Raw genomic sequence first — 27,742 nt, 5'->3', positions numbered from 1 at the left:
TTTTACATTAGCGTCATGCTTAGTGCAAGTGAAGAGCACGAGGTTACTGAATAGAGGGATTTGTGAATGCATTAGCAGATTTGTGGTTCATTTTTGTATCTTTTCATTTTAATATTTACATCTAAATGCATATATAATGCATAGATTTAGATATGATGCTTTCCATATAACTAGGACAGGGTTGTGTGCCATTTAACATTAAATTGAGAATTCTGTTTAAATTTCAACTCAGTTCCAGAAGTTGAATGGAGATAGCAGTTTAATTTTGAAACTGTTAAATTCACAAGACTAATTTGAGTCAAGACAAACTATGAATGTTGGCTACCTCTGTTTGAAAGTTTCAAAAATTGACATTTAAAACTTTATAGGCCCATAGATAGATAGGTAGTTTATTGGGGTTCCTGTCTCCAAGTTTCTAACTCCCCCAAACCACTCCAGTTGCAGTGACAGGTGGCTCTTGGGGTTTTGTGTTAATACAGGCCAACAGCTGCACAAAGGAGCCCCACTGGTCTTTTCGGGGGACGGGATGTCCCCTCTCAAGCGTGCCATTTCCACCCCCGATTTCACTCCTACACCAACCCCCCTCTTCCCTATAGCGTCCACTCTTATCCTCTCTTGAGCAGATGCCAGCTGCGCTCTACAGGTGGCAAGCAGCTTCGTAATTCATAAGATTTAAGCAAACCACCTTTTTTTCCACAATCATTGTTTTGCCCCTCAGGATATATTAGGTCATGTTGAACTAAACATTAAACAGTTTGTTTGAATGAGCGACTGATTTCTTCTGCAATATGATTGTGACATTATGTTATGAAATTTAAGTAGGCCTATATGTTCTATAATCTACACCATGATAACAACAAAAACTTATAATAAAAATATATAATGTATTACAAACACCAGTTTCTCTACTGTATTTATGTGTTTCCTTTTTAAACTGTAAGTTTGGACTGGATTTTGAAGGTGTAAATGATTGTTTGCTACTTGCTGTTGTAGGTATATTAGGGGGAGGGACGTGCTTATGTTAGCAAGCATTTGATTGGATAAAATAAACCAGTGTAGGATGAGTCATCAATATTTTTGGTCTGCTGCCAGGAAAAAAAAGCATATATAAAAAGTAAGGTAAAAGTGAATTTTTTTCAACATATAGCATATACTTGACCTCTATGCTAACACATTATGGACAAAAGGCACAAAACTCCCATTTTGATTTCATGGGTGGTTAAAGTTTTTGCACATTTTTATGAATATAATATAATTTGTCAGGGGAAAAGGTGATATGGGCTCAAAACTGAGAAAAACATCACTCTTAATAGTCGTTATGGCATCTTTCTAAAATGAAATTTAGTCCACTGAGTCACAAACATGCAACATTTTGGAGACGCAAGCAGACGGAACCTACTAATGTAAAAAAGGTTGGAAATGTAAAATAGGTGACAGTATTTAAAAGATGCGAGGTTTTAAAGATAAAAAAAAACAAAGTAGATATGTTCTAACTATTTCTGAGTACATTTGTAGTTTCTAAACAGTATTAACAAACCATCACCGGTAATCAGGGATTCCTTTAATGCTAGATCCACCCCTACGTAAAATATGGAACATTCCACTCTGGAGGCCGAGTTGGTTGGGACTGTCGTCTGCTCACAATGAGCCGCATGCCATCACCTTCAGAGCGGCAGAGGGAGCACACAGAGACCGTATCCGCTCTGTGTCAGAAAGTTTATTCAAGCTCACCGCTCCATCAGGCCGGGACAAATCTACAGTTTTATGATTGGACTTTAATCACGGGCTCTTCATGCATCAGTCGTATCCATAATATTTTCCCAAGACCCTTCAGTTGATTGTTTTGGGGGATTTTTGTAAGCAGAGCAGAAACAGGGATCGGTCTCGTGTGCCTGTGGAAATCCGGAGCGATCGAAAAAAAGTTTCTCCCTGTCTCACGAAAGGAATGAATACATTTTAGAGAGGAAAATCCGCACAAACATGGAATTCAACCATCTTGACACACAGCCGGGGATAAATCAGTTCACACCCTCAGAACCACGTAAGTTTATGTTTCCTTAATAAATCAGTATTTTCCCTCGTGATATATGATCAGTATATGACTATATAGTCAATAGTCGAATAGAGAAGCCTTTACATTCCACCGACAACATCCATTCATAGTGTCGTAGGAACGACATAGAAACTGTTATTTAAGAAGGTGGTAAACTTAACAAGATGTGCAGTTAAGTTACGCATCCTGAAGCTAGTTTATAAAATTAGAAATAATAATAATAATAAATTAAATGTAATAATGCTAAGGCTTCCGCTGTTCTAGAGTGGTGTTTATTTTGCATTAAATAAATGCATCTTCATTCATTTATTTAATACGTATTTACGTTATTTATGTAACTGTGTATTTTTATCTACGTGTTTATTTCAATATAGACACACACGTATTTATATTGATTTATTTTTTTGTGTATTATGTCAAACTATCCAAGATATGACGTGTTCAATCATGAGATATTCACGCGGGAATTTCACAATCCATTCAGGCTCAATGGACAACGAATTAGATATAGGCTATGTCGTATTCATAATGTTTCACAGTACTAGCTATTAGCTACTAGTTGTCCAGCGATGATCTGCTTGCTAGCATGATGTTTTGTTGTTATTATCTGCGGATGTCATGGATTATTGCGACGCGCACCGCCCCATTTCTGTGACATCACTCTTGCAGTCTATAACATAAAATGATTAAAGACTAATTTCAATTGATCCCTATGATTCATCAAACACTTCTGGTCACATGCAAGTGAATGAAGAACGAGTGACTACATCTTCTTGGCAGTGTCACCAAATAAATAGAAGCATATGATCTTCAAAGTGATTTGGATGATACATTCCCTAGAAACAGCTAGTCTGTGCTGAAAGCCATTGAATTAGGATACACCCTGCAATTATGCATGTCCTGATAAGCATGAATATACAGTAACATGACAGGTGATCTATTTCTCAACTCAAATTACAGTGATTTAATGGATCTGCTGAGAAGACAGAGTGGATCTTTATGTCTTGGGGTTTGGCTGTTGCTTCTGATTAGGAGGGTTTGTTATGTAACATGGAGCCCACCTGCAGCATCATAAGGTGTTGCTTCCTTCTTGTGCTTTCTTTTGGCTTCATGCTGGAGGGGATCCATCCCGATCCTGGTCATCATTATAACTGAGCACTGGTCTGTTCTTCATTCATTTGTTGCAGATGTGTCATTTCTTGTCCTGGTGACTGGTCTCTGTATGAGGATCATGCCTATGAGTAAATATCCTTGAGACTTTGTTAAAACACTTAAAGACTATACAGTTTAGTCACTTGCAAAACTTTCAATTTGAACATTTTGTCCTAAAATGGACTTGAGTTTCTTTCTCAGAATCTAAACAAGATGCTGCTTTTGTGTTTTGAGTCCTTTACATTGAGGACTTCATTCACCGTCGACTGTTACTCATTAACTTTCTTTTTATCCTTCATAGAAGGGCTCGGTTTGTGCCTTTAGACTGATTAATCACCTTTCGTTGTTCTTTCGTTTTATGCCAAATACAAAACAAGACCCATTGCATGCTGACGCACACTTGGGAGCCCATTATTCAATTGTTTGAGAGAAAACAGAAAGTAAATTTAAGTTCTCCATGTTAATAGCTTGCCCTGAATGGGATCTGAGGTGTTTTCAGTCTGACGGGGTCTGCTCTGTTGAGTTCTGCCCTGTCAGGACTTTTGAAGAGCATCTTCTAATCTCTATTTTCTTTAGATCTGCATTCAGGCACGAGTGCTGCTCGGTTCCCCCCGCCTTTCGTTTTACACCCCCAGCTGTCTGCACTGTTTGGCTGTCTTTCGTTATATTCTCCCTTTGCTAACCTGAGAATCAGTCCCTAGTGTGCTTGAATCATTAAGATTCATTGCATTCAATAATACGGCTTCACTGAACAACACTAATAAATCACCACTTTAATGACCCATTTATTTGGTTTGTTTATAGATTGAAATGTAATTAATAAGAATTGAAATGAGTGGTTGACTGCATTGCTAATTACTGACTGTGAATGAAATGCATTTAAATAGCTAAATGCTTATTTTACATATATTTACTCAAGATTTGCTAAAACAAATAGCCAGATTTGGAAAACATTTTTATTTTTTTTGACCAGATGTTGTCTGATTAATGAGCCTGTTGTTATTTCAGGATAATTTACTATTTTGAAAGTAAATAAAGTGCAAAGAGGACTGTTTTCAGCAATGTTTTACTACTTATTAAAGCAGTATTGACATTTTTAATCATTAGAATGCAAGCGCCATGATGTTCAGGTTTCAACAGAACATTAAACATGTTTTTCAATGTCTGTGTGTTCTCGTTGCGGAGAATGTGCCAGTTTTTATTGTGATCAATAAATGTTGGTTGCTGTTAGTAAATGGATATCCATTTGAAATAGTATATTTGTCAAAATGTCATTCGTCAGTTCTGTGATCAAATAGAGGCAATTCAATCTGCTTGATAGTGTTCTACAGTATAGAAACAATTCTGTGTTAATAAAATATCAAAAATCTTTTGCAGTGTGGCTAAATGACATTTTGAGTTATACCTTCAAGAAAAGAAAAATCAGAATATATTTGTTCAGGCTATTGCACAAAAAGCTTTGTATTTGGGAGCATGATCCATTATATTTATATGGTTTTTCATTATGCAGCATTTTAAGCGAAATAGTTGGTGTTGCTAGAAAACCCATTTTAATCGTTGTGTCCATGTCAGTTCTGTTGAGTCTAAAGAGTTTGTCAAACTGACAAGGGCCAGTTTCTGTTGTGTAACATGTAGCAACCCCCAACACACATTCTTATACTCACACCCCTCTCTGTCACGCCTGTGAAACAATATCATTCAGTTTCAAAACCCTGAACCAACAGGCTCTTATGTAATGAGCAGCAAATGTGACCCCATTTTTGGGATGACAACAAATGCCTTTGTAACAGAATGAAGAAACCACAACTTTGGAAAATATACTGTACACTAAATTAAGATAACATGGTATCCCATTAGGCAATTGGCATATTATTTAGTTCCTTTTTTTGAAGTGATGTTAAATTTGACCTTGGCTTCATTCAGATGTTTTTAAATGAGAATCCCCTACAGGGGATTGTGTTTAATTGGCATGTAACAGTCAAATGATCCACTTTTATAAATCCCAACCAAAAGCTTCAATACTCACACACACAGTTATGCACCAGTGATAACTGAAGCACATTCAGCCTGAGGAATAGATGTGGTTCTCTACTGCATCAAATCTGGCCTAGAAAATGTGTCTCTGGAGTAATTAATTCTCTTGGAAGAATTGAATTTTGTCAGACCCAGAAAATGGCAAGGAAATCTGAAGGAAAAGGATTTTGGAGGCCACCTACTGTACCCAGATTCTTTCTAAATGTAGATTTTGTTCATAATCGGAAGGCTTGACTCTTGAAAATCCAATTTGCATGACCTCAAAAATATTGCACGTCACCTATGGTTTACAGTGTGTATTCATCCATTTTGCTTCCCACAATGCATAATTCAATTCAGTGTTTGAATTGAATTAAGAATCTGGTAAATCCTCTATGTTGCTGTGACAATCTTTTGCCACTACATAACAAATATGCTGCAGTTTCCAGTTTACAATGGTTGGGAAAAGTGATTATAGTTCACCCAAAAATGAACATTCTGTTGTCATTTTTTCACCTTAATTTCATTTGAAACCTGTGGAGATGCTAAGGGGGAAAAAAATACAAATAGAGGGAGAATTATTTAAATTCTCATGAAACCTTTGCATCCTCTCGCAAAAGTATTGCGTTCCCGCTGAAACTTGCATTGACTCACAAAGCATTCTGCGTTTCCTAGCAAAAGTTCCCATCAGAAATTTATATAACAGACATTTGTTTCATATATTTCAAAATCTCATATTTCCATCTCAAAAGTTTTGCAAAGGAATACAAAATTCCTTGGGGGGTGTGCAATTTTTTTTTTTTTTTTATAAGAGAACACAAAGCATAAGAGAACAGATCCTACTCCTTTAGGGGCTTCATACAGAACTTTATGGCTTTTTATATTCTGCAAAACATAATAGAATGTTTGATTTTGTCCACAATGTAAAAACAAAAACAATATTCAACCACACAGAGTTTATTATATAGAGTGAAAAAAGTCAAGGAAGTCATTATTCGCTGAAAAGCTTGATGTCCATTCTATTTATCTCTGTGCTTTCATGAGAAAATCATTCTTCATGTTTATCAGAAGATTAATTAGATGATTATTAGAAGAACAGAAGTGAATAATAGCTTGCTTAATTAATTAGATTATTTTTGGTGAATTATAAACCAGATATTTTGATATTTGATATCAGATATTTTGATGTTGGTCTTGTAAGTTGGACAGACATTCAGCTATCTTAGTACGGAGACAACATTCATATTTGTCATTTACAGCAGACGCTGTGTTTTCTGGTGTGGCCACTGAGTGCTAGGAATGCTAAGCATTCCTCACTGAATGTGTGTCTTCTGTTCAGCTGAGGAGCGAGAGAGAGATGAAGGAAGAGAGAGCGGACGGGGTAGGAACGGTGTGACAAGATTCCAGAGCTCATGCTTGCATACAGATGGAATCACGTCAGGTCTTCTTTCCCGTGTAGCACACAGATGGTGTAAATCACAGTTCTGAACATGATCACAGACATGAAGCTCTTGCAAGACAGCGTGTCTCCGTCGTCCCTCTTAGATTGGATAAAGGCATCCATCCATACCAGAATATGTCAGAGGACACACACCAAATGCACTGCCACCATCTTTCTCCATTACACTGAAGTCTTTGTCCTTTTTAAAAGAACATGATGGACTGATCTGTTAGTCGCTGTTGGAAGGCCACATGTAAAGTGTCACTATTATGTGACCGAGTGCACTGAAATGGGTTTCTTGGAATAATCGGATTTGTCTCTGTAGCAGCTCTAAGCAAAAAAAAAATCTTATGTTAGCCAATCAGAAAAATTTGGGGTGGGAGAGATCACTTAGAGTAGCTTTAAGGTGGGAAAAGGTTTATTGTTGATTATGCAAAGAAATTCTGGAAAATGGAGAATGTGTGAAACTAGGAACCACTAGAAAATAATTGACTATTATTCTATCCTTGCTGAAAAATTCTATTTTAAATGATCCTAAGCTAGTTTGCTGGTCTTACATGTAGGTTGTTTTGAGCTGGTCTCCCAGTCTGATCAACATAAAAGTGCCGAAACCCCTTAGAAAACTGGCTTACAGACCACCTAAAACCAGAAAAGTAGCTTAGGTTGGTTTAAGATGTTTTTTTTAAAGGCTTTTTAATACAGCTTATCTATTAATGAATTGAACTTTACGTGCTCCTGATTTTAATGAGCTCTTCTGAGTGCTCTAAAGCACTTGTGTGTATTAGTTGGTGCTTCACTACACACTTCATTAGTCTCGGATGTTAAGATGCATAAGATGAAGCAGATCACGTGTTCAGTGTTTACAGTCTTCAATGTTTTAGCCCTTTATGAATGTTTTTGTTGTGGATATGAGCATGTTAGTTACATCATCAACCAAAACATTAGCTTAGTGAGCTGTTTTGCTGTCTAAGCACCTTTTAAGACAACATCCTATATAAAAATGGACCCTCGTGAGTGACTGATTTGAGGCAGCAACTCTATGCACCATATATTAGCAAATTGATTTCAGTAGAGTTGACCAAAGTTTAAGGTAAGTCAGTTCACTCAACAGCATCTTTTTAGGTCGTTCAGCAAGTTTAGGTCCTATCTACTTGGGGAAAGACGTAGATCTCCTTACAATGTATATGGTTTAATGTTAGCATGTTGCTAAGCTAACAGCACAATACTACTTATAAAGAATACATTGTACCAGTAAATATTGTGTCAGTTTTAATTAGAATGACTCTTGTCAAGAATTACCCTTTGTCAAAAGTTGGTCAAAATTCTAAATGTTGCAGTTCATTTTTTAACTCCATTTTTGGACAGTTCATTTCAGTCAGTTGTTAATTGGGTGGAGGCAGATCTTAATGTAAGCTTGCAGTCGATTGTAAGAAAGAGACAGGGTTTGTGAGGACAAAATGATTGGAAAAGTCCAGTATATGTTGCCAGAGAGAAATTTGTTATTTTCACCTCAAGATTGAGCTATGATATTTTAATTCAGAATTACAAGGTCAAAAATGAAACAGACGCAGAATTGTTCTCTAAGATCAATGCACATGCATTTCCTTTTCAATTTTCATTTCATGCTGACTTTAAACTCACTCCGAAGAATCTATAAGTTCCTTTTAAATACCTAAGCCACATTCTTTGTCATATCATCTCAAAAGTGGTGTAAAGTTCATTGATCAAGACACAGGAAGCCTTGGAATTCAATGAGGGCATTTCCTCTCTGTCACTCCTTTGCCTGGTTTACTCCTCCTATGTGGGAATCTCATGTTTTGATGTCTTGATGTGTCCTAGTTTTAGTCCGTAACAGCTGTACTGCACTTTGAGCCCTGCTGTGTGTTGTCAATGGCTGGATTTACAGTCCGTTTCTTCTGAGAGGACCGGAGGTGTGAAGATCATATCATGGAGAGGTCGGAATGCAGTGACAGTCAGCTGATCTGTGCTGTAATGTCAGAGCCCATCTGACGCAAATAAATGCTAGTGATCTGAGTTTCAATTAAGCTTTTTTGTTTTTTTCTCACATGCAGTTGTGAGTATATTGTAGTTTCATATTGTAATTTCTGTAAGCCGATAATTATTTTCATGTTATGGTCAATATTATGTTTTTACTATTTTGTCCAAAACATGTGAAATAAATTGCTAAAAAAAAAAAAAAAAAATCTAATTTAATGCAATGAGTTTCAATTTAGGCATCACAATATTATAGTGTGCATTATGACCTAGTATCATTTAGAGATTTACTGTTTGTTTTTAAATTAAATGTAAAAAGTGGTAGATGGCAGCAAAGTGAATTTTAAATGTAAAATTGAGGGGAATTAAGCATTTATAATTAAATCCAGTATCAGCCGATTTATATCCATTGACCGACAGCAAAAAATTGAAAGATTTAATATGAACCAAATAACCTATATGCTACCAATATATTACTCCTCCCAAACTTTCTTAAAAAAATTTTTTGAAGAAAAAGGGACATGATACATGTGGTGTGGTTTGAAAAGTCTTGACGAAGCACAAAGCAAAAACGTCAATATTTTATAAAGATGATCTGATTCACTCAAAAGATGCATTCAACCTCAAATCTTAAAGTGGTGGAATTAGTACAAACCACTAATGGAGATGTCAAGCTTTTATGACGACGCCGGCTTAACCTCAGATCGATATTTTGTTTCAGCCATCAAATCAGACTGCTTACATTAGCTAGATACAGATGCTAACAGTACATAAAATTAACAATCGATTCAAACCATATGACCATTTTGTTGTCCAAACCAAAATAGTCTCCACATGTTGAGGTTGAACATTTGACTTTTTAAATGATTTGATCAAATTTCTAAATGTTTGTCTAAGGCCTTGTGTTTTTAATTCCCCATGTGATAGTTTAGCTCTCAGTTTGCAGATCTTGCTCTTGGCTCTGGTTTCCTCCTGCTCGTAGTGTGAGTGAGATCACAGTACATGTAAGTGCTTTAGTACTGAGGTTTGTGTGTTTGTGGATCCCATAATTCGGCTTCTGCTGCTGGGATGGTCGTTGGGTGGAGCTGGAAACCCAAACACTGAGTTTAGCAGAATCTCCAGACTGTCTTGAATTGATGTTTTGGTCTTCACTGGTTTAAAATTAACTGGTTGAAGGTTTCCCCCAAAATCATGCTGGTTCTCAAGGTTGTAGGGACCGGTTTGGATTTTTTTTATTGAAAGAAGTTAATACTTTTATTCAGCAAAAATGCATTAAATTGATCAAACTATAGTGTATGAGGTATGTTAATTTTGTGTTGAAATTGGTTGCTCTCATATGAGAAAAGTCTTTAAATGCTTAACAAACTGCACTAGTCACCAAGGATGACAGCTTGCATCATGACAGAGCGGGACGTTATGAATGGCATCCATTGCTATTTGTCAGCCGTGGCCTTCATCCATGTGAAGCATTGCCACATATGGCCTTGCCACTTCCTCTGAGGATCACCCTTTAGAGGAAAACATGCAGGGGTATTGTGGTTACAGACCCAAGGGACATTCTGTTGAGTTCAAACCACACACAGTCATTCTATCTCATTGTGTCTGTGGTTGTGAAGAGGGGATACTGTTATTTAGCAAAGAAAGCTGTCTCTTAATGGTAAATAGGGCTGTGCAATTCATCGCATGCGATTGTCATACACATCTCGTCAGTAAAGCCGGTTCCGTGATTGGTAGTTAATGGCCATCACCTGCTTTCCAAATGGAGCGGCATTTACTACACAGTGCCGTTGTTCACTGACAAGCTAGGCAATATCGTGTTCATAATCACAGACGAATCGCCTTCGATTATGAACGCGATATTGCCAAGATTGTCAGTGAACTACGGCTCTATTTTATGTAATTCTCCAGCTGTGGTCCTTGGAGAGTTTTTAGCCACTCAAACTCTCCTTCTCACCGTGCATTAGGACGATATAGACACACGTCCTCTTCCAGGCAGTTTCGTAACATTTTATGTTGATTGGAAATTCTTAATTATTGCCCTGATGGTGGAAATGGGAATTTTCACTGCTCTAGCTCTTTTCTTAAAGCCACTTCACTAATTTGTGAAGCTCAATTATCTTTTGCTGCACATCAGAACTATATTCTTTGGTTTAACTCATTGTGATGGATGAATTAGGGAATTTGCCCTTTGTTTTCCATCCTATTTATGTTTCTGTGAAACAGGAAGCCATGGCTGGATAATTTCATGTTCATGTTCATGCTCAAAATTGTAAATATGAATGGGAATATACTTCAGAGATATTTTACTTATAAGAATTTCAAGGGTACCAATAATTGTGTCCAACGTGTATTTTAGAAAAACATTAATTTCATAATGAGATTTTCCCCCATTTTCAATTGTTTTAGTTCAATGAAAGGTTTGATTTTTGTGAATTTTTATTTAATTTAATTTTTAATTTAATTAAATTTTTTTAAATAAGATCAAAAGGATTAATAATGCAGGTTTTATTTTCAGAGCCTCATTTGATCATATTTACCAAGGGTGCCAATACAGGGTTAGTTCCCTGTAACATAACAGAAATGTTTGAAGCTAAAAAAACTGAATAACTATGTAATCCCGAGCTATAACTCACCCATATCTTTCTTTTCCTTTCTCAGACACTCCTACATACACGAACACACACACACACACACACACACACAGAAACAAGTTTCAACTCCAGTGTGAGCCATCTAAAGGTACTGTCGAGAAAATCCTAAGCGCATTCATCAAGCATGCAGTGATCTATTCGTTCACTGTCATGTGCACTTGTTTGCACCTCGAGCTTGAATCTGAGGGGCTTAAGTAAATTTGTTTTGACGCATCACATTTTAGCAAGTCCAGACAGTCAGAACTTAGGAGCGCCATTACAGTTCACAGTCTCTCCCTCTGTCTCTTTGGCTCTGTCCCAGCAGCTGGTGTTTACTCTGGGCTTCCAGTGAGTCTGCTCCTCTCCCTCACACTTCCCCCAGAAGAGGCGCCCTGACTGCTTACATCATCCATCCGGGGTGAGGAGCGAGGGGCCGGGGGGTTGAGGATGAGGTAATTCATTAGGCCTCAAATGAGATGCAGATCCATTCTCAGTCGGCCTCCCAGTTCTTCTGTTCTCCCCCCAACCCCCCACTCACCTCTTCCGATCTTTGATTTAACGGTCGCTGCTTGCTTCCACTTCCGGCTCCCTGTTTGTCTCATTTCCATATTTGAAAAAGAGCATTGCTCAAGCTCTATACCCTTCAGGATCAATGCGCCCTTTTTGGTGAGACTGCTCTGCGCTCTTCATTTTAACCGGTTTTCTGTGGTTTTAGGGCAACATAATGGCATCATAATGGCATGTTTTCCTTGAAAAGAGCGACAGAGCTGCTTAAAGGAGAAATTCTGGTTTGTTTTATTTATTTATTTTCATTTTTAAAAGATAAACACTGTTTTGTATTGTAGTCCTATGTATGGTATATGATTCATAACGTATAGCTTATTCATTGCTATCATACTTTTATTTATTTATTTATTTTTTTTTTTTTTTTGGTTTCTATACTGTTGAAAATGGCAGATTTTGTCTTAACATGAAAACATGTTTGCCTGTTTCATAGTGATGCACCAACATTTCAACACCTGAAAATATTTGGCTGAAAATGAATTCTCTTTTAGCTGAAACTGTCAAATAGAAAAGTTTTGATGTATTTATTAAATCAATTTGATTTATTAATTAATTATTAAATTCACTTTACCTCTATGTTGGTTACTGGATGTATTGCTTCTAATATTTCTTTCTTTGTATGTGTCAGTTGCCTGCTTGATTGACAGCATGGTGCGCTGCTATAGTATCAGTCTGTTTTCAGATATGATAATGAGTACCAAACAAATGCATAATGCGACAGAAATCAGCAGTCACATTACAGAATTTTCCCTAATAGCTGTACTCTTAGTTACTACTACTTTAAAACTCAACATTTTATGCATGCAACCCAGATCTTTTCTCATGCCTAATGTCTTTATTATCATTTCATGTCTGGTGGTAATGGTATTTTTAGCCCAACATGAATAATGCAATGCATGGCAGCGTTTACTTGGTTTGTCCCTGGACAGCGTGCAGTGCCAGTGCAGAGAGGAAAAGGGATTCAGGGTGGATCAGAACGAGTAAATCTCGCCTTAAGCACATCTGAGGGCTAAAGCAGACCCTGAACTGAAAAATCTCTAAATATTAGTCACTGCAAAACCTCATTCATTCATTCATTGCCATACCGTCCAATCTCATTCTGCCAGGGACAAAACAGTCCATTGCTGATGTTTTTTTTTTTGTCAGGAAAACTCTTCCGCCTCATAGCAGCTGAATAGACATGTTGAGGTGGAGAAAACACAGCCTCGGACTAAATACAGGATGTTTTCATATCTACTAGACAAGCTGATTTCTACTCTATAGGATGTAGTATGTATAGAGCAAGATGATATGTTGAAAATCCATGATATATTTGTGATGTTTGTTTATATTTTGTATAACAACAAAATCACATCTTTTTAAGTTTGACCTTTAAGTCATTAGATGTTTCTGATTTTAACCTCAGTAGTTAGTTGGTAAGTTCAAATAATTTCAGTGAATAAAATCAATGTCTGTGTCATTGTATCGATTCAGAGTTTTGATTCAATGATTTATTTGTTTTGTTTACTTTGTGAAAGTTGCTGGCATATTCGCCATAAATGTTTTAGTCATAAACAACATTAGTTATGGACTCCTGTATTTGATACGTTTTGTTATATTGATGCATAATAAAAATGATTGTGATTTAGTCCTTGTGTTCGTTTGCTTTAATCAGTACTATATTTTTTACTGTGCTTTAGTTTTTGCATAAAATATTTAAAATCTAATTGCCACCAAAATATATATAATAATAATAATAATAATAATAATAATAATAAAGAAAAATCATTATTTAATATCATCATAAAGGTTGAAAAATATTGCATATTCTGACAAATGTCTGTCTTCCTGTGTGTGTTTATACATAGACACTTTGAGTCTGTAATGTTGGCCAACTTCAAATCGGACTCTAACCCAGGTCACACTCTTATCAGTGAAAAACAGGTGAACCTCCTCCTCGTGTGTGTGTGGACTGTCTCGACATGACATCATGGCTTTAAGATCTCAGAAATCCAGAACTCGTTTTCTTGCTCATTTTCTTGGATTCAATTTTTGATTTAGAGTTTTAGTCTGTTAAAACATCCAGGTAAGCTACACGCTTATCAGTAGGTGTGGGAATCTTTAGCTCCTCACATTTCGCTTGAGTTGGATTTTGATTCAGGAAGTAATGAGCTATTGCGGGTTAAGACGACTTAAATTCTGTGTTAAGATTCAAAATAAATATTATTCAAGCACTTAGTATTAATATTTATTCAGTATTTATTCCAGGCATGAAAGTGAAACTTTTGGCATTTGCGTGGTCATCTAATATCTATGAGTTGGCAGACGTTGGAATGTTTTCCACTTGCAGAAAGTAAATGGTTTAGTCTAGAGTGTGTGATCAACAGTAAGAAAAATTGTTTTCCTATCCAATAAATCAATGTTCTTGAGGAAAGTGGAAGTTGGCAAGATCACCATTATTTTCTTGTGTCAACAGAGCAATCCTTCAAACTACCAATAATCAATTGAATGGAGGGCAGTTGAGGTTCATATTGAGCTACCTGGGGCGTGACTTTAACTGATTTAATCTTTGCTGTACCGAAACATTCTGTAATGGATCATGTGTGCTAATCGAAAACAAATCGATCTGGGTTTAATCTCTGTGGAATGTAACTGTAAATGCCTCTTCTGTGTAATCGCATATCTAGAAGACAAATACACTTGAGTGTTTGCTGTAGCTTTGGAATGAAGTTCGACTGGTCTTCATCTCTTGGTTGACGTTTGTCACTTATTTTGTCTTCTATCTTAGATCCCCCAGCTGTTCCAGAGACCAATCCCAGTGATCCCAGCTCTGAGGAAGTCAACACCCCTTCAAAAACAGAATCAGGCCTTGAAGCCAGCACGCCTACAAAGATGGACACCGCAAGGAAATCAACTACCCCGAAACAGCCAGACGTCATTCCAAAGTCCCCTTCGACACCCACTCCGAGGTTGAGTGGTAGCCCTCAACACAAGAAAGGTGGGTACCTTGAAGACAGACAGTTCAATATTTGTTTTTTTGTATTAATACTTTTCATTATGATCAGGAAATTGCTTCTTTTGGCCTCTTAATTACCCTTTTACCCCAAAACCGAAGATCAGAATTAAAGTGGTTAGTAGTTGGGTTTACATGGTTTCTAGTTGGTCAAAGCTGGTATTTTATGGTCATTTTGTTGATTATTAGGTTGATCAGCACAGCACTACTAGCAAATGGTGCCAAAATTGGCTTGATAGACCATCTTGGTCAAGCTGTTTTGGGTTGGTAGACCATCTTGGTCAAGCTGTTTTGGGTTGGTAGACCATCTTGGTCAAGCTAGTTTGGGTTGGTAGACCATCTTGAGGTGCTTAAGATGTTTGAAAACAAGACTTGTTGACCTGCTTGATCTCCATAACCTGGTATGGCCTTTTTCCCCCAACAAAACCATTGATAGCACTAAACCATTTAAACCATTCAAACCATTCAAAACCATTTTCCCTTCTATGAGAAGCATTTAGGAAGTCTCTTGAGAAAGGAGCCAGTCATTGAGGATTTACTCCTGACCAAAGTCTTGAAAGCTAACAGAGGCATTTGTTTATTGACCCACAAAGAATTTCCATGGTCATGCCTCTGTAAATGCTCACAGAATTAAGTTAATTCGGCTGTATTACATTAATTAATGTAGAAACAGATCCGTTCAGTGAGGAAAATGTTGGTGCTAATGCTGATTTGTGGAGGCTGGCGACAGGCAGTTTCTAATCGCCTCTGGTCATCAGCTGAGGTGAAGCAATGAAACCTGACTGGGCATCACATTTCACAGTGCTGTGCCAATTGGAGGGATTTAACCCTCCTTCTTGGTTCTGTCACGTTCATAGTATAAAGGCTTCACTTGTACGAATACATGTAGCTACATGTTAATGGGAGAGTTGTTTGGGTTTGAGAAAGGAAGTGGCTTTTCTTTGCCTACTTCATTGTTGTCTCTCTATACAAATGAGGTTGTGGTTGTAGAGCATTTGGCAGTTGTTAATTTTGTGGGAAAAGCTGGAACAGCTCTGTTTGACTAGCTATTTATACTTTGTTACTATGCTTGAGACTGTGTATGCAGTTGAAATTTAGTGTTACGTTATGATGATGTTTTGATCTGGTTCCATTTTAATGATCCATTCCTACTGATTTGTACAACATTTGTGAATCACTCAACAGTAAAGACAGAGTTCGGGAGGATAACCAATGTTTGATGAGTTGACATGTAGAAATCACTTTACCATAAAGTAACCATAAATTAATGATTTAACTACACATTTATTTTAATGCAAAAGTGACCACCCTACTTGCCGGGAACAGTTTTGTCTCAAACAAATGAAAATGAATGTTGTTGTTTATTTTTGAATTATGTGGACTGTTTTATTTCTTATTCGTGCATTATTACGCATTTTTCTGTAAACTTTAATGCATTTTAAATTAAATTGATATGATTCTAAATGCACTAAAATGCAGTTAACTATTAAAAAGAAAAATATAACTTGCGTTTCTTAATTATTTCAACTTAATTATTCAAAATTAATTTATTACAGGTGACATTAATAATAGTAGTGTTTTGTACTGTAGTATTTACCAGTATTCCGAATTCCGGAAATGTTGGGACGTTTTTTAAAATAAAATTAAAACTAAAAGAATTTCAAATCACATGAGCCAATATTTTATTCGCAATAGAACATAGATGACATAACAAATGTTTAAATTTGAGAAATTTTACAATTTTATGCACAAAATGAGCTCATTTCAAATTTGATGCCTGCTACAGGTCTCAAAATAGTTGGGACGGGGGCATGTGTACCATGGTGTGCCATCTCCTCTTCTTTTCAAAACAGTTTGAAGACATCTGGGCATCGAGGTTATGAGTTTCTGGAGTTTTGGTGTTGGAATTTGGTCCCATTCTTGCCTGATATAGGTTTCCAGCTGCTGAAGAGTTTGTGGTCGTCTTTGATGTATTTTTTCGTTTAATGATGCGCCAAATGTTGCAGGCAGGCCAATTCAGCACCCGGACTCTTCTACTACGAAGCCATGCTGTTGTAATAGCTGCAATATGTGGTTTTGCATTGTCCTGCTGAAATACACAAGGTCTTCCCTGAAATAGACATCGGCTGGAGGGGAGCATATGTTGCTCCAAAACCTTTATATACCTTTCAGTACAGGGCTCGCAAAATTTCAAAATCCCTGGTAGCCCTTCGGGCAGGTACTCCTCAGATTTTGGTAGCCCAAAAATTTAACTAACCCGAATGAAAAAATTACAATTTCAGGAATTATAGGTAAAATGAAATTAAAATGCCAACAACATGTTTCTGAGGACAGTTGGTTCCCTTCAGATACATCCACAAAGACAGCCGCGCCACGTTTTGACTTTAAACGTGCAGCGCTCATATTTATTCAATGACATCATTTCCTTTTGAAGTTTAATCCAGCCGTATCGCGACTCTTGTCTTTCCGTCCCCAACTGTAAGACCTCTTGAAATTATAATTAAGACATTTCTTATACCATTTAACGTATTTAAAACTTTTTATGGCCTTAATTTTGATACAACTCACTTTAAGAGTTTTTAAGGACCCGCGGGAGATCTGTATTTAAGGAGCCCGTCGGGCAGGCAGTGATACATTTTGGTAGCCCGACTGGAAAACACAATAGCCCCGGGACCTCGGGCTAGCGATTTTGCAGTATTCATAGCAGACATGTTCACAAGTCTCTGAGGTCCAAGTCAAGTCTCAAGCCTTTGAGTTGGAGTCCAAGTCACGTCTCAAGTCTTTGTCCTATTTATTAGCAACAGTTCTTTCAGCTAGTAATTGAGGCTAAATCTGTTTTGAAATACCGATTTCACAATATGAATTTCTCAGAAAAAAACTTTAACAAAATTTAAGACAAATTAGAAATGAAAAGGTGTCAATTTATTGTCAGACAAAATGCTGCACATTTCTTTGTAAAATTGAAATGTCAAACAACAAAACTAAATTGAAATTTTAAAACAAACCCCAATCAATCAAATAAATAACACAAATAAAAGAAATCTCATATAAACAAACTAAGGCTTTGTCTGTGCTCTTTTTCAATTTAAAATTAGAAGCAACCACTGTATTTTAAACACAACACAATCCAAACAAAGAGGCTGCATACATACAGCATGAGCAGTTTTTAATCTAAATTGGATTGTATAATTTCGAAATTTGAAGCAAAAACAAAATTGTCTGACTTTAATTTTGTGAAACTATTCTACATAAAACATCTGCACGAAACAAAACAGCAGACGGGCTGAATTAGAAAGCAAATTCACTCTCTGCCAGCAGGTGGCGCTTGAACATCAATTAAACATCGTTTCCTTGGTTGCCGCTGTAAACAAAGCAGCGCTTGGGTTATGAACACTACTTTAATATGCATTATACAGAGGCAAGATGAAAAGAAAATACCATCTAAACTTTTCTAAAGACAGCCAGTTCCCCTCAGAGATACATTCCTATAAACTCCCATACCAAATGACTTGCATTTTTTACGAGTCTCACGAGTCCAAGTCAAGTCTCGAGTCAGCTGTTCACGAGTCCAAGTCAAGTTCCAAGTTTTTATTTATGCGACTTAAGTGCGACTCGAGTCCAAGTCCCCGACTCGAGTTTCCATCTCTGATTCATAGTGCCTTCCAAAACATGCAAGCACAATACACCCCCAAATCATCAGAGATGCTGGCTTTTGAACTGAACGCTGATAACATGCTGGAAGGTCTCCCTCCTCTTTAGCCCGGAGGACACGGCGTCTGTGATTTCCAACAAGGATGTCAAATTTGGACTCATCTTAGCATAGAACACTTTTCCACTATGAAACAGTCCATTTTAAAAGAGCCTTGGCCTACAGGACACGACAGCGCTTCTGGACCATGTTCACATATGGTTTCCTTTTTGCATGATAGAGCTTTTGTTGGCATCTGCAGATGGCATGGTGGATTGTGTTTACTGACAGTGGTTTCTGGAAGTATTCCTGGGCCCATTTAGTAATGTCAATGACAGAATCATGCCGATGAGTGATGCAGTGTCGTCTAAGGGCCTGAGGACCACGGGCATCCAACAAAGGTCTTCGGTCTTGTCCCTTACACACAGAGATTTCTCCAGTTTCGCTGAATATTTTGATGATGTTATGCACTGTAGATGATGAGATTTGCAAAGCCTTTGCAATTTGACATTGAGGAATGTTGTTTTTAAAGTATTCCACAAACTTTTTACGCACTCTTCCACAGATTGGAGAGCCTGTAGCAGGCATCAAATGAGCTCATTAATGGATAAAAGTGTACAATTTCTCTGTTTAAACATTTGTGTTCTCTATGTTCGATTGTGAATAAAATATTGGCTCATGTGATTTGAAAGTCTTTTAGTTTTCATTTTATTCAAATTTAAAAAACGTCCCAGCATTTCCGGAATTCAGGTTGTAATTTTAGTTTTCTGATTTTACCTTTAATTGACCAGTGTATATTTTTGGTTATATTTAGTTCTGCTTTATGTCATCATTTAACCTCGGATGGTTTTGTTATTAAACTGCTTCGTACTACTGGTGGTGCACAGTTCAGCTCATCTCATCATAAATTATATTACTGCTGTCAAGCAGTTGAACATCTTATACTGAACACTGTGTTCCACAGAATATTGTCCTCCATTGATTCTGGGCAGCTGCTGCCTCACTCATATATTAGTTATGGGAAAGAACATAAGGGAAGAGCTGAAGTTCAGACATTGACTCATACCGCTTGCTGTTTCAAAGCTGAATCATGTCTTTTTTTTCTCTCTCACCTCTTGCAGTTCACCTTTATTCTGGTTATCTAGAAAATCCATCTTAAATTCACATAGTAAAAGTTTGGTAAAAATTCTTCTAAAGTATATGCAAAATAACAATTTACAAATACAATAAGATGCATTATGCTTTGCTCCCTCCCATTTATGATTAGTTTTCAATTTATAGAAAGCTTACAAATACTTCTCACACCCCTTGTATTAAGTAAATTAGAGTCATAACTGCACCTTGAGATCATAATGTTCAATATTAAGTAATTAAGGTGATGAATCAGTACATAAGTAATTTTTCTCTTGCTTCCTGCTTATACATTTGTAGAGTAGTATTGTTGTTATTATTAATTACTGTTTTAATTTGACTTGTAATTGTTGTTTGTGGATTGATTTTGATAGATTTTATGTAATTTAAAATTGATAGCTCTGGTCTTGAATGCTGATTGGTCAATATCAATCTGTCCTCTCTGTTCATGCAGATTATCTATTTTAGCACTACAGGAGATGGTAAAGTCAGTGATTATGCATCTCTCTGCTGCCTCAGACCCTCTGGAAACCCTTTCTGGGTCAGTCTGCTGCTTTTTCTGTCTCTGCCCAGTGACTCATCAATGAGAACATGGGCTGCTTGTCAGAGCCCACAAGACTCTGTGCTTCAGCTTCCTGTGCTCTATAAATACTAAATCAAAGTGGAGCACAGGTCATGGAGAGGAACACTGCTGGAGTCTTATGATCATTATTAATGAGTTTGAGTCATCAGATAAAAGTTATACTAGACTTTGTGGGTCATGAGATGCCAACGCAAAGACTTTCATGGGGCCAATTCATTGGGGTGCAGTTTAAAGCGTTGAACGCTGAGTGAACTGGTTTGAATGTTTAATTAAAATAAAGCATGTTTCTTTGCTGTGTACTGCACAGCCCTGCACTGCACATGCTGTGAGAGTCGTAACAATAGGAAACTGTGACTGTGTAGTCATCTTAATGTGTTGTGCAATGAATTAAATGCACAGGGATCAGAACGTGTACAGACAATGAAGCTGATGTCAGCTAAATGGCAAATATTGTTGGGTGCTGCTGCTTAATAAATTCTGGCATTTTTATGATGACATAATTTCGCAAGTGATTAATATATTTTATTAAATACTGGTTAATTAAAATATATCTCTAATTATTTGTGGTTTCTAGGTTGTTGAAGCATTTGAGCAAGTTCCAGTAGTATTAATACAATAAAATGAGTGAACTGTCTTTCAGTGCAGGTAAAGGTTCACTCCGAATGAATGTTAATTGTGTGGTGCTGAGTTGATTGTATCTGTACTGTGAGTCCTCAGGGCTTTCTGCTGTCAGTCGGAGCGTGTGAATGTTGCCAGTCTCTGCTGCTGCCAGCTTCCAGTGCTTTATACTGCTGCAGATGTGAGCGCAGCCTCTACCACACAATAACCTCTCTCATTCCCGGCACCCTGCTGTCTGACTGTCTCTATCTCTCTTTAGCGCTGTCCAGGAGAGCTTTAGTGGGTAAACAGTGTGGCAACTCAGGAAGCAACAGTGTGGCAATTTCGGAATGTTTCACCAAAACTAAACATTTTATTCTGCCTCTTTTCTCAGATGGAATGAAGTTGGATGAGCGGCAGAAACAGGCGAAGGAGAGGAGGGAGGAGAGGGCCAAATATCTCGGTAAGACAACACAAGGAAGGCAGTGAGACAGCACCACCTGCTGCCTGGGGTCTAGATGTGTTGACAAAAAACATTTCGTCATTCATGTTTCAAACTTCTGAGGCTTGTGCAAAAGCGCAGGAAGGCTGTAAAGAAATACCTGCTGAAATTCTATGGCTTTTGTAGATTTTAATTGGGTTAGAAGTGTGAAATTTGTCATTGTGACATGTCACATGTTTTTCAGACTAACAAGCATGTGCATGCAGTTTACATTTTTGCTCTTTATTTTATTTTTTCCCACATTTTTTATCGTTTCTATTTTATACATCTGTTTTTCTCTTAAATACTAATATGTATTAATATTTGTATATTTCTAACATTTAAACATTCAAATTTATTTATTAATTATTATTAAAAAATGTATAATACGGTGACACTACAAGCAATTTCAAGTAAAAGCAGTTTTGAAAATGGATATTTATATAATATTTAAATGTATTTACAGTAAATTATGTATTTATTTATGTTTTTAATATTTATATATTAATATAATAACATTGTATATTAACTTTCAGCTAATTTAAATGTAAAAAATAAATACTATTTCAAATGTACTCAAATACATGTCAGGAAACACTGTTAAAATCCCCTCTGGCTTGGTTGCATACAAGCTCTTTTTACAGTTTTCTAGGCTCCTAATTAGTAATAATATGAACCTTTCCCCTAGTTATAACAATTCTGACTATAAAATAACTTCGAAATGTTTTACTGCTTCTGTGTCTTTACTAAACCAGCACTTAGAGATTTTCTCCTCTTCAGAGAATTATAAATATCTCACATGCTCCATGTTTTGTTCGTCATATCACTGTGCTTGTTATGGCTGCTGAGATTGCTGTGCTGTGCGGTGCTCCTCTGCTTTGCATGATTGACACAATGTTTTTGTCTTCTTTCTCACCTTCCCTCCCCAGAACAGCGTAGCCAGACTCAAGGTAAGCCACTCCTCCGTCTCTGGTGGTGTTGGTGACTGATGCACTTCATCCCTTTCTCTATCAAATGCTTATTCTCTCGTAGCGCTGCTTTCCCTTTCCATTGTGTCTCATAATCATAATTAGTGACAGATTGTTGTGTGTCTTAATTTTGAGTGAAAAGCTGCCAGCGTTGTCACACTCCCCTGCTGGAAAATGATGCTTAAACCAATTTATGATGAATACCAGTTTCTACATATCTTGTTAAAGCTGCCAATTTATGGTCATTAGCTGGTTCAAGCTGGTTTAGGTGCTTGATAAGATGGTTTACCAAAGACAATTGCTAGTAGATCACCTAGCTGATTAGGACCTGGTTGAGTTGGTTAAATATGTCTGTGTTTTCTGTACAATGATTATGTATGGTAACACATTTTAATGTTTTAAAGATTTAATTTAGTTTATTTTAGAATATTGTAGAATTTAATCAAGTGTTTATAAGTAATGATGAACGGTTAAGAAGGTGAGTAACTGCTCAGATGAATTCTGGGAGTTCATTCAGTCATAAGACTGATTCAAACATTGATTTAATAAAAAAATAAAAATAAAAATAAAAAAAACAGCCCATTAGGGTCATTGCTCTGTGACTTGGCTCATATTGGCCACAACATATGTTTGATTTGAAGGATGACCTGTTTTTTCCAGCAGGGTCAGCTGTCCTCCTGATTTTACCCTAATGTTTTGCTTTGACTCACTGTGAATTTCATACAAGGAACATGATGGGGCTTGTCAGTATCTTAATAAAAGGATGGAAATGTGAAAATCAACCAATTTACACTTTGATTTTTAGGTTATCTCCTCAAACATAATTAAGAAAACTGTTTATTTGGGATTCTCTTTTACACGTTTTTTTTTTTTTTTTTCAGTGAATCTGTCGAAACATCGTGTAGGTCATAATTCATTGTTTATATATGACAATAACATGATACACTGCATTCATGTTGTTTAGGTCAGTTATAGATCATAGGTCCACCAAATTTGAACTTTTGACTGCTAAACCTCCCTTCACACGTGTATGTTTTTTAGAAAGCTTGTTTTCATAGCAAGGTTTTACAAGTCTCCCATAATTACAAACTGCAGGATCCGTTTAGACCCAGAAATAACATCTGCTGCTGTCTTGAAGTGACTGAACTGTGAATAAATCATGATTGATGTGAATATAATCATGATAAACACACATCCTGCTACATTCCAGTCACACAAGGGTGAAGTGTGTCATTTAGACCTAACAGTTCAGGCCATAGTCAATCGAACTCATCAATCCATCTCTTTTACCATCACCATGGACCTCCACATTAATGTTTAATATTTGTGTGGGCTGCAGCGAGTGAGTCAAATGTTCATAGTAGGACATGTAGCGTAGTCTCCCAGACTGTGGGTCGTCTTCCAGCTCATCTATCTGCCAGCAGGGTTATGAAAGTTTGATGAGGAGCGTCACCCGGGCACTCTCAGGCCATCACTATTTTATAACTGTGGAGCTCAAAACCTCCAGCCTCAGAAGAGATGAAGGCTCCCAGTGGAGAGTCTTTTCATGTCAAGCCTTGCTTTCACTCTTTATTGCAGTGACAGTAGGTATTGCACATTAATGATTTGTTCAGCACTTTTTATACTCTCAAAGTAGGCAGTATTTATTCTGAATTGACATATTTAGACCCAACAGTTAATGTAAAACTTGATTTTGCTAGCTTTAATGTCAAAGTTGTTTTTCTTTTCTTTCTAGATGGCTCCCAGAGTGGAGCTAATAACATATTAGTGTCCCTATCATTGTTGCATTTGCGTTTGTTTGAAGTCACACCATTGTCTTTGTCAATTTATGAAGTCATACACCATAATTAAAAAAGATGTAGTATTTCATGAATGAAAAATGCTTTAAACCCACATATCCCAACAGGATTCTTATATAATTAAGACACAAAACACATGCGAAATGAATGCAGATTTTGATTTATTTCATTAAGTAGTACATGACTAGTATATGAAATATGCTGTTTATTGAGGCAAAAAGCTCAAAGTTAAATAAACATACACTGACAGCTTTTTGTAAATAAACAATGTTCACAGTGTGCTTAAATAGGGGTTATGTAGGTGCTGTTGTAAGCGCTGTTCTTTTGAACTTTCTATTCAGGAAAGAATCCTGAAAGAAATGTGTTACAAATATGTAGTAAAAATATTAAGCATTACAACTGTTTTCAACATTGACAATATTAAGAAATGTTTTATGAAGAAACCAGCATGTTACAATGATTTCTGAATTATCATTTGACACTGAAGACTGGATAAATGACTGCTGAAAATTCAGCTTTGTCATGACAGGAATAAATTAAATTTTAAATATATTAAAATAGAAAACAGATATTTTGGATTGTAATATTTCACAATATTACTATTTTACTGTACTTACGATCAAATAAATGTAACCTTGGTGATCATAAGATACTTCTTTCAAGAACTTTAAAAAAAATCTTACTGTAGTCTGTTAAAATGATCGTTCACCCAAAAATACAAATTTTTTATTTTCTCACCCTTGTGTCATTCCGAACCCAGAAAATCAGTTCAGTTTAATATGGTAAAATGGACCTGAGAGGGTTTCACTCTTGCTGATTGGCAAAAACATGATTAAATATCTAATAATTGAACATGCATTAGAAATTGTGAATGATGGGTGTCTGAATTCTGTTCAAACACTGATGACTGAAGGTCAACACGCTGGCCTGGTTTTGGTAGCTAACAGGCTCTTCCTCTCTATCATGTAGCTACTAAAAAGTCTCAGTGGCTGGAGAAGGAGGAACGGGCACGGCAGGTGCGGGAACAACAGCTGGAGGAGCGGAGGAGGAAGCTGGAGGAGCAGCGGCTGAAAGCAGAGAGGCGCCGCTCAGAGCTGGAGGAGAGACAGAAACAAAAACTTGAGAAGAACAAGGTGAGAAATTAGTGGTGTTCAGTGCAAACCCAAATGACACAACCTGTTCTTCTCATTTTAAACACTGTGCCAGGCATTGTTTTCCCTTTCAGCTCTCTGAGTAATGCTAGATGTTTTAAAAGAGTTTTCCCCTTTAAAAGATCAATACCATTCTCCTTTGTTCCTTCTAGTGCCCGTTACTGTATATCTAAATGTGCTATATAAAGTGTTTGCTACACTTATGTTAAATTTTAAAGTGACACTTACTGTATATTGGCATTCATTTATTTATTCATTTGTTTATTCATTTATTGTTCAGGAGCGGTATGAGGCGGCCATCCAGAGGTCTGGTAAGAAGACATGGGCAGAGATTCGGCAGCAGAGATGGTCCTGGGCCGGAGGCTTGAGTGGCAACTCCAGCCAAAGCCAGAGTGAGTTACATAAGATGCACTTACATAAACACAAAAACTGTACCTGTAGGTATTGCTTCTGGTTCCTTTTCATATTAACTGCATTCGTCATCCATGTTAAGAAAAGAATAAGCGGGATTGTCTTCGGAGGTGATTGTGATGGAGTTTACTGAGACTGATGCATATAAAATAATTCTCTCTCTTTTTGTCATTTTTGCACATAAAATGCTTAAGAATACACAATAAAAAGAGAATAAATGTCTGTGTTCCAGTTCCATGTAAAGGAAAGGTATCAGGTTCTCTAGTTTCTTAGACTTTTCACATTAGATGGTTTCTTATATGTTGCAAAAAAAGCCTCGCTCAAGCCCTTTTGCTCAAGCCAGACTAAACGCTTTTTACTAATATGATAATAAACAAGAGATCAGTTGCTTTGCTTCTGGGGATCATAGGGACTTTAATGTACACCTAGACAAATGCAAATACTAACTGAGATCTGCAAACGCTTTACCACAGTATCCTTTCTTAGTATTAGTTTTAGTAAGTTTTGTGCCCCACAAGAGTCACTCAGAAGGTGCACGTTTCCCTTGTTTAGATTTTTTTTTATTTTTTGCTAAGAATTTAGGCCTGTTATTCCTTAAATGGTGAAAATGTACAAAAACTCAAAAGATCTTTATAATCTTCAGTTACACCTTTGTGTATTTTATGGGTCCGTATATAACAGAAGGTGAAATGACTTACTGAGAAGGCTTGGAAATAGGGTAATGAACTTCAATGGAGCTTTCTACCACTTCCCCCAGGACTCAAGACCTCAATTTATAGGCTAACCAATGCTGTTTCTCCAAGGATCTTATTTTCTAACTGACTTAATTTAGTTTTTCCCCTTCCAAAAGTTGTGCACAGTCATTGCAGTCTCTGATGGTGCCTTAAGAGGCGGTGACCCCATTATAAAGTCTGTAGATTCTGTCATTGAGCAGCCCAACTCAATAAAAATAGCAATTGAGTTAATATTCAGACACTGCAAACATAACAGTGGTTATCCAGGATACAGATAACCATCTTTGGCTGCTCAAACAGTAGTTTTAAGGTATATCTTGATCTATTTGTTTACTTGTCCTATATATCAGTGGCTGTGGTTTTGTTTGTTTAAGGGATTTGTGGTTAATTTTTTGACTGCCCCCCATCGTTCCGCCTTGGTCCCCTCAGCATTGTGTATGCGGTGTTCTCTGGATTTTACAGGCAGATGCTCAATATCAGCGGTCAACCTGCCCAAACATGTGGATTCAGTCATAAACAAGCGGCTCTCCAAATCTTCTGCCACTCTCTGGACGTCCCCTAGCAGAAGTAAGGACATGCCTCCGGATCTAGCCCCTCCTTTACGTCTTCATAGGCTCCTCCCTTCACATAATTATGAGTTTCCATATTATCCCACTACCTTTGATTTCTCCCTTGAGACCAATCACCTGCTCGTCCTCCGTGATCATTCAATCATTCCCTCCTTCCAAACCGTCTCCTCGTCAGTGTCTTCAGTTTGACCAAATTTGAATTTTTAAATCTTCATCGTCTTTCACTGTCAACCGTATTCAGTGGTGTTCTGTTTTTGTTTTGTTATTTTTGGTGGTGGTTTTCTCTGTTCCTTCTTGATGTAACTTCTTTAAAGGTGAATACTTGCATACTTCTCCATACCTTCACCTGCATATGATGCATGATGATACAGTGGTCCCAGAAAGTATTTGGACATTTACACCACGCTTAAAATGTATGAATTTTACAGAATAAAAAATTCATGCTAGAACTTAAAAAAAAAAAAAACTATTATTTTCTAAGTGTCCAAATGCTTGTCTGTTTGAACAATATTATGTATTGTTTTATAGGTAACACCTTACCAATATGGTTTGTTAATGATGTTGGTTAAAGCATTAGGTATCATAAATTAAGTTTTACATTCTTTTATTAATCTAGGTTTGATTTGAATTACATTTGAATATTTTTATTTTATTTTTAAATTGCATTCAAACTGTATAAATTAATAAATATAATAAAATTATAGTAAACATGTTTCTTAGTTGGTTTTCCCTAATGCATTAACTAATGTTAAAGAATTGAAGCTTATTGTAAAGTGTTACCATTTTATCT

The 27,742-nt window shown here is 36.8% G+C and overlaps 1 protein-coding gene across 10 annotated transcripts in view; it reads left to right on the top strand.

Moving 5' to 3' along the window:
• Window positions 1-1,634: 1,634 nt before the first annotated feature.
• map7d1a (MAP7 domain containing 1a) overlaps window positions 1,635-27,742 on the top strand; it is a 43,738-nt gene continuing 17,630 nt past the window's right edge. For 6 of the 10 annotated variants that reach the window (XM_058746865.1, XM_058746864.1, XM_058746861.1 and 3 more), the window contains exons 1-7: window positions 1,635-2,041; window positions 14,616-14,825; window positions 21,234-21,302; window positions 22,250-22,270; window positions 25,057-25,220; window positions 25,519-25,630; window positions 26,846-26,950. In XM_058746865.1, the coding sequence (XP_058602848.1) occupies window positions 1,981-2,041; window positions 14,616-14,825; window positions 21,234-21,302; window positions 22,250-22,270; window positions 25,057-25,220; window positions 25,519-25,630; window positions 26,846-26,950 (742 nt within the window). In that variant the 5' untranslated portion in view covers window positions 1,635-1,980. The remainder of the gene's footprint in view (window positions 2,042-14,615; window positions 14,826-21,233; window positions 21,303-22,249; window positions 22,271-25,056; window positions 25,221-25,518; window positions 25,631-26,845; window positions 26,951-27,742) is intronic. The other 4 variants (XM_058746868.1, XM_058746867.1, XM_058746862.1 and 1 more) reach the window with 3 other exon arrangements.

The sequence above is a fragment of the Onychostoma macrolepis genome, chromosome 16, assembly GCF_012432095.1.
Source record: "Onychostoma macrolepis isolate SWU-2019 chromosome 16, ASM1243209v1, whole genome shotgun sequence".
NCBI lineage: Eukaryota > Metazoa > Chordata > Actinopteri > Cypriniformes > Cyprinidae > Onychostoma > Onychostoma macrolepis.
The sequence above is the reverse complement of the archived record's forward strand: the minus strand, read 5'-3'. Positions and strand labels throughout refer to the sequence as shown.